We start from the raw sequence: 12,017 nt of genomic DNA on the forward strand, positions 1-12,017 counted from the left end.
GAATGAATGAATGAATGAATGAATGAATGAATGAATGAATGAATGAATGAATGAATGAACCAACGAACAAATGGACAGACGGACGGACGGACGGACGGATGGATGGATGGATGGATGGATGGATGGATGGATGGATGGATGGACGGATGAAATCCTGTCTAGGAGAACAGCTCCAGGGAGGTGGTGTGGTAAGGTATGGTGGTCAGAGCTATGGACCCAGAGGTAGGAACCACACATTCAGACCCCCAGTTGTGTGGCATTCCTCCAGTCTTAGATTTCTCATCTGTAAAATGGGAATCCCTCTTTACCTCAAACTGCTTACCTCAGAGGTTTGTTGGGGAAAAGATGGTTTTTAAACTATGAAGGAGGATATAAATGGGAACCATGAGGCTTATGGGGGCAGCACGGGATCATGGACTGGACTTGGAGAAAAGAAGGGCTAGATTCAGATCCTGCCTCAGAAATTTATTAGCTGTCTGACTCTAGGAAAGTCACTTTGCTTCTCTGTGACCATTCAGTTGTGTCTGTCTCTTTGTGACCCCATTTGGGATTTTCTTGGCAAAGATCCTGGAGTAATTTGCCATTTACTTCTCTGGCTCATTGTACAGATGAGGAAACTGAGGCAAACAGGGTTAAGCAGCTTGTCCAAGGTCACACAGCTAGTAAGTGTCAGAAGCCAGATTTGAACTCAGGAAGACAAGTCTTTACCCTACCACCGAACTGACCACTCTGTTTACTCATCTGGAAAACAAGAGAGATAGACTCAATGGCCTCCAAGATCCTTACACAACTAGTAGCCAGAACACTGGACTGGGAGTGAGGAAGATCTGAGTTCCAATTCTGCCTCAGATCCTTAATAGCTGGGTCACCCTGAGAGAGTCACTTTACATCTCTCAGTTTCAGTGTCTTCATCTGTAAAATGGGGATAATAACAGCACCTATATCCCAAGGGTGCTATGAGTGTCAAATGAGATTTTATAAATAAATATGTCACCTTCTAAACCTCAGAGTTCTATATAAATGATGATGGTGATGATGATTTCAGCCCTTAATCTACAATATTATGATGGTGCTGGTGTCAGGGGTCATACTATATATGCTCTGAGTGCAGGGTGTTCCATTGAGAGGCAGGGCACAAAGGAACAGTTAGTCTCACCCACAAGTGAAAGTGGGAGACCCAAAGGGTAGTAAGTTGTCCATGGCTGGGGACCACCACTGCTCAGGGATGATGGAGGAGGGATTCTTCATTAAGAAGTGGCTGAACTAGACAGACCCTGAGGTTCCTTCTGACTCTAAGATGCTGTGAGATCATGTCCCCCACTCTCAGCAAGGGAGATGCAAGGAACAAAGAGACCCTGGCATCCTTCACAGATGCCTCCAGAAGTAACCTTTACCTGTAGTTTGGAACACTTGGGCTCCTCTCTCCCCAGCATCATCATTTCTGAAGGAAGCAGAAATCACATGCCAAATACCTCACCTGGCCCCACCAGGAAGGGGGAGCAGGGGATATGACCCCACAGCTGCTCTGCCTCTTCCTTGATTCTTTAGGTGAGACCTCAAGATTCCTAGCTTTAAACAGGGTGAAAAGAGAGACGCCTACTCCACCCTAGCTGATGATCTTGGGGGAGAGACAGTTGTGTTCCATAGACAGTTCCAAGGGACCAGAGAGAAGACAGTGGACATTGGCCTGGAAAGAACCAAACTCAATTTCTCTATCCCATCCATCAGAAAAGTCAAGGGAAGGCTATGAGTGTTTATTTGATACCTTCTGAACATACAGCCCCAGGCTGAAAGAAATTGGAGGCACAAGCTTTGGTGGAGGGGTTGAGGGAGAGTCACTTATAATCAAGTTGGTTTGAGAAGACACCGAAAACTCCTAGGAGACTACCAGTGTATGTAATCAAGCCCTGGACATATTCTTTGGTGTCTATCATGCCTTACCTATGGCCCTCCAGGTCTCATTTCAGCTGCTGCCCAGAAATTCAGAGGAGATCCAACACCTCTTTGGCAGTCTGGGAGTTTGCAGGTCCTAAACTGCAAGTCTTTGGATTTCACAGCTACAAACAGAAGGCCTGGATTCATATACTACTACAAACTTAGTTTCCTTATCTTTAAAAGATGGGGCTGGGATAGATGGTCTTTCTTTCCAAAACCCTTTCCTGTGCTTTGAGCATTGGACTTAGAATCAGGAGGAACCAAGTTTGAATAAGGACTCAGATGGTTACCACTTATGTGACCCTGGGCAACTCACTTAAGCTCTCTTAGCCTCAATTTCCCTGTCTATAAAATAGGACAGCAAGGGAGTGAAGTAAATAGAGTTCTGAACTTGGAGTCAAGACCTGACTTCAAATCTGACCTTAGACACTTACTAGCTTGTGACCTTGGTCAAGTCACTTAACCCTGTTCACCTCAGTTTTCTCATCTGTCAAATGAGCTGGAGAAGAAAATGGCAAACCACTCCAGTATCTTTGCCGAGAAAAACCCCAAATGGGGTCACAGAGAGTAGGATAAAACTGAACAACAATAATCAAATCAGGATAATAATAGCACATAGCTTCCAGGGTTGACCTAAGGATCCAATGAGATAACATTAGGTGCTTTGCAAACCTTAAAGCTCTTTATAAATGCTGCTGATTATTACTAATCATACTGTTTTAATTACTCCAAAAGGATTTTGGTCACTTGGAAACTCATTTCAGAGAGGATAAGTAACAGAATAGTTTTATTTGCAGCTCCTGAACACTGGAAATGGATCTCCCAGCAGCATCGGCAAGTATCACAATTCCCAGAACCAGCTTCACTCAAGTTTGTTAACCCCTATAATTCAACATGATGACCAACCAGGGCATGGAAGGGCCACTAGCTACATTGAGTGAGGGAATACATATGCTCAGGAAATGACGGGTCCTCAAAGCAATCCTGAAGCTAGGCACCTCAGAGTTACGTCCTCTTCTCTCCCAACCTTTGTTCCCTCTATTAAAGCTGCCTTTCTTGCTTCAAAAACTTTGTAGAGTCAATGTTTCCTCTTCACAAGCCCTCAATATGTCACACCCGGATTACCTCAACAGCCTCATAGCTGGTTTCTTTGCTCTTCTCTCTGTCTTCTCCCTTCAATCCATTACACATGCACAGTTCTTAGTCTCTGGAAAATGTTGCTTTCATTAGGGGACCCTCCTGCTCAGATACTGGCTCTGCTCCCTACTGCCTACTATGTAAAAGGCAAACCCTCTACCTGGCATTCAAGGCTTTTTATAGCTTTGCTCTGCTCAACCTTCTTTCAGAGCACTCCCCCAGTGCTGCTTCTGCTCTGGTCAGGTCAGTTTATACACAACTGTTCCAGAATACAGCCTGAACCAAATTAAAATGAAATTCTGGAATGTTTAACAAAATAAAAATATGATAAAAGATAAATGATGTTAGTTTGTGGTTTTCTAAGTCACTATAAAGTTGTTGACAAGGAATCCATTTCTATTTGAGTGCAATACCACTGACATACATAAATATTTTACAAACCTTAAATTACTATATAGATATTACTATATTTATATCTAGTTATTTATATATTTTAAATAAATATATTGTCTTTATATTAATATAATATATAGGTAATATATTATTATATAATAGTATATATGTATATTCACATACACATATATACTATTTTATATCTATATTTATTATACATAGTTATTCTCTATTATAGTTGCTATTATTTTCATCCCTAAAACATACCCTGCTCAGTCTTCCCTCCATGCTTGCTTCCTCCACATCCTCAAGCACCCTTCCTCTCGTTTCCTTTCCTTTTTTTTTTTGGAGGGGGAAAGTCAGGACAATTGGGGGTAAGTGACCTGCCCAAGGTCACACAGATAGTAAGTGTTAAGTGTCTAAGGTCGGATTTGAACTCAAGTTCTCCTGACTCCAGGACCCGTGCTCTATTCACAGCATCACCTAACTGTCCCCCTTCCTCTCTTCTTACAAGCATCTAGGTGGTAAAGTGGATAGGGTGCTGGGCCTAGCTTCAGGAAGACTTGAGTTTAAATCCCACCCTTACTAGCTGTGTGACCTTGGGCAAATCACTTAACATCTATTTCAATTTCCTCATCTGTAAAACCAGGATAGTGATAGTACTTCTACTTCCAAGAGTTGTTGTGAGGATCAAATTAGACAGTAATTATAAAAGGCTTCCTGGAACATAATAAATGCTATATAGATGTTAACTATTATTATTTCCATTAGATTGTAAGCTCTTTGAGGGCAGGGAATGGTTTGGTTTTTTGATTGGTTTTTTTTGCATCCCCATGCTTAGCACAGTGCCTGCCACTAAGCAGACACTTAATAAATGTTTATTGAATTGAATTAAGTAAGAAGAGATAATACTTGTAAAGTTCTCTACAAACCTAAAGTTCTATATAAATGCTAGCTCTTCATTATCTCTCAAGGCCAATTTAGGCTCAGTCTCCTCTAGAAAGCCCTCCCTAGGGCTGCTGTAAAAACTAACCCCAGACTGCACCAATCACCCTCTTCTCTAAACTCCCTCAACAGTTTAATATTGAGCTGTTCAAGAGTCATCTCCCTAACTACATGATAAGCCCCTCGAGGGCAGGGGCCATAATTTGGAAACACAGCCACGGAAAGTAGGAAGTGTAGCTATCATCCTTCTCGTTTTACAGATGAGGAAACAAATTCTCACAGAAGCGAAATGTTTTCTGGAGTCATAAATCTAGAGATGAAAGGGGCCTTTGACATCATCTGATCCAACTCCCTCTTTAACAGGTGAGGAAACTGAGGTCTCCTCACTGACTTGCCTAAGGGTACACAGGTCTGGGCTGGGAACCTAACTTACATCCCAAGGAGGCTCCAAGTTCATTTCCCTTCTGCCTGCACCACGATATCTGACTCAAGCATCTTCCTCAAGGTCCCAAACCATCCCCTAACGTACCAAGAATCATGCTGGGACCATATCGAGTGCTCAATACTTGTTGACTGTTGAAAAATTCAGGAGGAAGGAATTCGTGTTTATAATGGCATCTTGCTTGTGTATGAATCATAAAAGAGCATAATAATTAAGGAGGGAAGAGCTGCAGCCAAGCCTTAAAAATTCTCCACATCCCTGAATGACCTACAAGCTGTTGGGTCACCCTAGGATCCGGAGGAGGGCTAGAGGTGGGTGGAGCCAAGAACCCAGTACAAAAACCATCTTCCTCTGAGTCCTGCCTGAGGGGCCAGTTAAGGCCTGCTACTGGCCCTCTTGAGTCTGTTCTGGACCAAAATCCTAACAAGCCAGGGGCAAGAGTTCACTTCGGTAGTTCCAAAGTTTCAAGGAATTTACAAAATGTGCTATTCACAGTAGCCAATGGGAGACTTCAGTGTCTATCTCACTGAAAACACGATGTCCAGAAACTGGGTTTGGAGGGAACATCGATGGTTTTCAGCAAACCAACACAAGTCTCCAAGACAACTGAAAAAACCAGATTTGGGGTGAGAACAAAGGCACCAAACATCAACATTAAGAGGTGAATGTTTTAAAAAAAAAAAGTATATTTGCATTATGAGACACACTATGGCATGCCCACTCAGAGATTTACAGTACCCGTGTAACACACAAGTATCCCACCTAGATACACACCAAAGACTGCTGGGAGCATGGTATTGGCATGGAACCCTTCCACATGGATGGAGAAATTATTCCAAGGCAAAAAACCCCCAAACCCCCCAAATTTCAGTTAACCAACTCAACTGCTCTATGCTCCAAGCCTGGATCAGACCTTTCCTTTAGAGACGGATGATAGCAATGCCAAAGAGAGTTAAGACAAGCTTCAGAGACTTAACAATGTTTGTTTAAAACTATGCACTATCATAATTTAATTTCAATGAAGGCTGGCATCATCTACCCAACATAGTGTCAGCAGCCCTCCTGGGTCACTTCTTCCTGAGGCTGCTTTCTTTTGCGATAAGACCACATTTCGAATACCCCTTTCTGAGTCCCACCTCCACCCCAGCCCCAGAGTTCTGTCTGATGGCTGTTTCAGATACAGCAAACACTGAGACCTCTCTGTGACCTGTACAACCATTACCCATGTTGCTAGGATGCTCACAAGAGACCTGCTGCTTTTGACAGGTTCTAATGTACACACACCTGACTTCAGATTCCAATGCCAGCTGTTCTGGGGTCAGACCTAAACTCTTTAACACGATCACTTTTTGCTCTGGAGCTCTTGGAATTGATTCGATCTATTTCCTGGCTTCTAACATGTCAATGGCTCTAAAATTTTTCTGACCCAGTGACATCTAGAAAACCATTTTGATATCTTGTCCCTTGTGTTTTCCCCATGAGAGACAACCAAAATACTCTCTGTTCCACCAGCCTAAAGCAAAGCTTTCCTGCACTCCTGAGAGGCAGAGAACACGACTTTTCCCTTCGTTTCCTTTGCCTCCCTCTCCTTCCCCATTTTTCCAGAGTCAGGCACAGAGAGTGAGGAGCACGTGGGAGATAACCGCCTACCTTCTGTGTAGCAGCTGGGGAGGCCCTGACCAGCACTCCAGGGTGGGTCAGAGCTTTGCCAGCAAACACCACGGTGCCACACTCCACACAAGCCCCGATAATCAGCTGCTTGCCATCGTCCACGAGCAAACTGTGACCAGCTCTCAGGGTGTAGAGGAACATGGGCAGCCGGGCCACCCGCACGGCTTTTAATCCAAGGCATCGCTTCTTCTCCTGCTGGCAGAAGAAGCAAACGAAGGTCTCCACTTTGTACTGACGGGACCAGGCGCTGCTGGGGTGGTGGGAGCTTCTCCCTTCATGCTGCAGCCACTGTCCTAGTAGGTCATGGTAGCAGAGCACACAGGTGGCCACCAGCCCTGTGGAGTCAGCAGGCCTGGCCCGGGGGGCTGGAGGATAGACTGTAAGGAATGGGAAGAAAGGTTCCTTCTCCCCAAAGCGACTTGGAGGGTTCACATTGAGCTGAAACTCCTTCCCAGGCCCCAGCTCAGCCCCACAGATATAGCACACAGACAACGGACCACCCTTCACTGAGGGATGTACTACTAGCCCCACTGAATCAGTGGTTGAAAACACCTGATGGTATCTCCCCAGGAAACTCTGCACTGAGTTTATGAGCTCCTCATTCTGGCAGGCCCTGTACATGGACCAAATGTCCTCCAGCACCCCATAGCACTTGGGGCAGCTATGAACTTCCCAGTGCCTGTTAAGTCCTTTAGCGTTGGGTGGACAAGGCAGGAGATTCACAAAAGGAAAATGCATGGTGTTCTTGGCACTACCATTGATGATTCTGGTGGGCACTGTCCGGGAATCCTGGCCACAGTCCTCCCCACAGAGGTAGCAGGCCTCCTGCTGAGGCCCAGCAGGGGCTCCTTCTTCCTTCAGGGGCCTCCTCCCTTTGGAAGGCATCCTTGGATTCAGAGGCACCACATAAAGCCTCTGCAGGACCGGTACATTGGCCAGTTCAAAGCTTTGCCACTGTTGCATGAGGGAGGAGAAGCAGCAGGAGCACACCAGGGTGCTGCCCCCAGGGCTGATGGGCAGGGCCCCAGGGGGTGGGGTATGCAGCCACAGGAAAGGAAAGAAAGGGGCCTGGGAAGTCTTCTCCTGCTTCTGAACATAAATCTGGTGCTGAGAGGCCAGGGTTAGAAGGTTGCCACAGATGTAGCAGCAGGTGCTGTCTGGGCCAGGCGCCCAGGGGTCTCGGGGCACTGGATTATTGATGCTCCCAATCTCCTTGTCTGCCAGGCCACCACCTTTTGGGGCAACCTCCCAACGACTGCAGAGATTGGGGAATGTCTGCTTCTTCTGGTCTTCCTCATCGCTGGTGATATTGATCTCACCCTCCTCAGAGGTACAATACCCCCCATGACTTTCGGGAAGTTGCTTGGGACCTGCGGTTTGGGATGCCCTCCCCTGGTTGGTAGCCAAGAAGCCAATGTTATTTTTCAGACCATCTCCTGGGGGGCACTGGAAAGGCGGCCCCCGCCAGTTGCCTTGAATGCCCCGAAGGACGCTGGGGCTGTCTTCGGGGACCCAGTGCCGTGCTGTTCCTTTTTTCTTCCTCCTGGTGCCCATTTTGCGCCCAGGATCGGATTGCGCCGTTGGCCCCTCCACACCCCCTTCTCCGGGAATGAGAGTCTCTGAGCCAGTATGTGTGCGGGGTACTGCAGAGGAAGGCCACTCTCTGAAACGCCCCACGAGCACCCCTGTCCCGGGGCCCCGGAGGACGCCCTGCGGAGGGGCTGGGGGCGGCTTGAGCAGCTGGGGACACCCGCCCGCTTCCTTAGGCGGGGGCGGGCCGTAGCCTGGGCTGCCCTGGTCCCTGGGGGCCGGGCCTGGGGCGGGCTCAGACTCTGAGAGGTGGTCTGTGTCTGAGAGGGAAGATAGGTCCGAGTCGTGCGCCTCCTCCGGGGGGGGGCGGGCGCCCCTCCGCGCGCCCGCGTCGCCTCCGGCCCCCTCCCCGTCGTCGTCGTCCTCGTCGTCGTCCTCTTCGCCCGGCTCCAGGGCATAGGAGAGGTTCCACTCCTGGGGGGCCGCGGTGCGGCGGCCCGGAGCGCCCCCGCCCGCCTCGCACTGGTAGGGCCGCTTGAGCCAGTACATGCGCTTCTCCACGGGGGTCCTCGAGCGCTCGAACGCTGCCCACTGCTCGCCCAGGAAGCAGCGGCACACGGCGCACACCAACACGCAGCCGTCCGCTGGGGACACTTCCCGAGCACCGGGCGCCGGCTCCTGCTGCTGCAGGAAGGGGAAGAAGGGTTGGGCTTGAAGGCTGCCCCCGGGCCCGGCAGCTCCGGCCCCGGCTCCGGCCGCCTCTCCGCGCCCCGGCGCGGGCTGCTTTACCTGCAGCTTAAGCTCCTTGCCGCGGCCGATCCCCCCGCCGCAGATGAAACACGAGAGCGGAGCAGCCGCCGAACCCCCGCCGCCGCTGCTGGGGGGCTTCTCGGCGCCGCCGCCGCCGCCGCCGCCGCCCCCCAGGGCTGCCGTCCCCAGGCTCTCGCCGCCGGACGCGATGGCTGCCATGAGCCGCTGCTTACGGGAGATCGGGGGCTCCTTCTCCAGCTCGCTCCTCTTGTCCATGGGGCTCTCGGACGTCCGCGGGGGCAGCAGTCCAGGCTCTCCGCACCGAGGCCGGCGCCTGCTCCCGGGCTTCGGGCTCTCTGCGTCCTCGGTGGAGCCGCCTCCATGCACCGAGTGTCCGGGGCGCAGCGTCTTTCCCGGCTGGCGCGCGGGGGGGCCCGGAGCGAGAGACGATCCGCTTGCAAAAGTTTGTGTCTCCGTGCTTGTGAGTGAGTGTGAGTGTGTGAGTGAGTGTGAGCAGTGTGTTTTCGCTGGGGACGGCTCCCCCCTCCCCCCGCTCCTCCCTCTCCGTTAGACTGTGATTGGCGCTGCGGGGAAGGAGCTGATTGCTCTCCTTCTCTGGCCCCGGAGATCCTGGGACGCTTTGGCAATAAATATATCTTTAATGGGTTTTAATCCGCCGGCTCGAGCGCTCCCCGCCGCCGGAGAGTCTGCCTCGCCCCCCTTCCCGGAGCCCGCCCGCTCTTTTATTCCGGCGCGGCAGCTAACTTTGTCCATGTGTGCCTCTCGCAAAGTTTGGCTGCGGGCTCGGCGGCAGCGCCATCGCCGTTCGCGCCGGGTCACCACTCCGCTTCCTCCAGGGGCGGCTGTGGGGTGGCTGCGGCAGCTCCAAGAGGTCAGCGCCCGCCCCGCTCTTCCCCTCCGGCCCTCTGCCGGGCAGTCCTAGCCTGTAGTCCTGCTCCCTGCGCGGGAGGCTCCCGGCGGCCAGCCTAGCCAGAGCGCTCCGGAGATCTGGCGGCCCCCCGGGAAGCGCTGCGCGCACTGAAGCTGCCCGAGCCGCAGCCGCAGCGGCAGCATGTGCTCGCCCCGGAGCCTGCCAAATCGTTTGGTCATTTCAGTTGGTTGGTTGGCTGGGGCGGGGAGGCGCGGTAGGGGGGGGTGGAGAGGACGGCTGGAGGGGAAGGGGGAAGGGGTGGAATCCCTCCAGTCAGAAACTCGAGGGGAACCATATGCACAATACAAGATCCTGGCTCTTCCCCCCCCCCCTTTTTTTTTTTATCTATTTTATGTCTAGCCCCAAAGCTTCCCAGAATGATTCATTGGCCCAATTAGGGGCTCCTTCCATCCAGCCCAGCGAAATCTGTCTGAAGGGCCTTCCCCTGGGATCAGCCAAAAATCCATTGCTGGGCAGAGATAGTCTTTCACTAAAGGTCAATCAGGACAGTGAAGAACCAGGTAAAGATGTCCCTTAAGACTAACATTGGACAGCCTTTTCAAGAGGGCCTGCAATATTCTCTCTTTGCCAAGTAACCATGGCCAAGATTAAGGATGAAATCACTGCATGCTGTTTAAATGCAGCATTTCTGGTGGGTTGTGCTTTTTTGTTTTTTGGGTTTTTTTTCCCTAATGTACATCTGTTTAAACATTGTAGAACAAGGCCTTGGAAAGATGCTGAGGGCACCAAAACTCTGGCAGGCCCTAAGGATTCTTCCTAGGAGTTTGGAGATTGCTTCATATGGGGAGGGTAGGAGGACATCTAGGTCAACCCACTTAGCCTACAGAAGAGGAAACAGAGGTCCAGAGAGAAGGTCATACCACTAGTGTACTAGCTGCAATAGCAATTTAGACCGAGGTGCAGTGACTCCGAATCATGCTCTCTTCCCACCATACTGCAGAATGTTGAATAGGGTCAGAAGGCTGGATGCTCAATGCAGACACACCCTAATAGTTCTCCCCACAAAAAAATATATTTTTTTTAGTATTTTGTGTCGTTTTTAAAGTTTGTATTTTAAAGTATAGTTAAGCTAAGGCAGCTAGGTGATTCAGTGGATCGAATATTGAGCTTGGAGTCAAGAAAATGAAGTTCAAATCAGCCTCAGACACTGATTAGCATCGTGACCCTGGATAAGTCACCTAGCTTAAAAGTAGCCTCAGTTTCCTCATCTGTAAAATGAGGATAATAATAGCTTCTACCTCCCAGGATTGTTGTGAATGTCAAAAGAGATAACATGTAAAGTACCTTGCAAATTGTAAATGCTATTATGTTAATTGTTTAAAAAATAAGTTCACTTGAGTTTCTTTAGTTTGATTAAGGAAAATGTTATCCTTTATGGTTATGCTCACCTTTAAAAGTTTAAACTACAGTCTCTTAAGTTCCCCTTCAGCTTTTCTCTGATTCTGTGACTTTAGAATAGTATTGACAGCCCAGTGTAGTGGGAAGAATGCTGAACTAGTAGTCTGGAGTCTTGGGTTCTAATCCCTCTCTACTGTGTGAACTTGGACATGCCATCATCATCTCCCCTACCACAACCACAATCATCATCATTATCACTAGCATTTAGAGGCAATTAAGTAGCCCAAGCTAGAGTGCTAGACTCAAGAAGACCTGAGTTCAAATCTGGCCTCAGATACTTACTAACTGGGTGACCCCAGAGCAAGTCACTTCACCTTGTTTGCCTCAGTTTCCTCATCTGTAAAATGGGAAAAATAATAATAATAATAGCACTTATCTCCCAGGACTATTGTGAGGATCAAATGAGATATTTTAAAGTACCATATAGATTTTAATAATAATAGTAATAGTAGCTAGCTAATTTATAGCATTTTAAGGTTTGCAAAATGCTTGACAAATATTATTTCATTTGCTCTTCACAATAACCATGGAAGATAGGGATTAATAGAGCATTTCCTACCTCACACTGTCCTCATCTGTGAAAGGAAGAGGTCGGACCACATGCTTTTAAAGTTCTTCTGTGTTTGACATTCTGTGATGCTACATCTCTGCACGTTCCAACAAATTCTAGTTCAGGCCGTTACTCATTGTAATCCAATGACTAACTATGAAGTCACCAACAAGGGTAATACTTCTTATTTTCAGAACCCACATGTGCATGGTCCTTTCTCCAATATAGATCACAACCCCTCTGCAGCAGAAGAACCATGATTGCTACCCCTTGTCAACCTACAGAAGCATCTTCATGACTTTGGCTTCTTCTGT

The 12,017-nt window shown here is 48.9% G+C and overlaps 1 protein-coding gene across 1 annotated transcript; it reads right to left on the minus strand.

Annotated features, from left to right (window-relative positions):
• Positions 1–3,828: 3,828 nt before the first annotated feature.
• LOC138159518 (uncharacterized) lies at positions 3,829–9,079 on the minus strand. Its single transcript, XM_069085886.1, has one exon. The coding sequence runs from the start codon at positions 9,077–9,079 to the stop codon at positions 6,263–6,265; it is 2,817 nt and encodes a 938-aa protein (XP_068941987.1). The 3' UTR covers positions 3,829–6,262.
• Between the last annotated feature and the right edge of the window lie 2,938 nt (positions 9,080–12,017).

Source organism: Petaurus breviceps, unplaced genomic scaffold (genome assembly GCF_028583685.1).
Source record: "Petaurus breviceps papuanus isolate PSGF00001 unplaced genomic scaffold, PetGlider_PUasm1.0 176, whole genome shotgun sequence".
NCBI classification, from domain to species: domain Eukaryota; kingdom Metazoa; phylum Chordata; class Mammalia; order Diprotodontia; family Petauridae; genus Petaurus; species Petaurus breviceps.

Bases quoted from the DNA above. Each gene is read 5' to 3' on its own strand.
- LOC138159518 (XM_069085886.1), bottom strand. From the start codon at position 9,079: ATGGACAAGAGGAGCGAGCTGGAGAAGGAGCCCCCGATCTCCCGTAAG.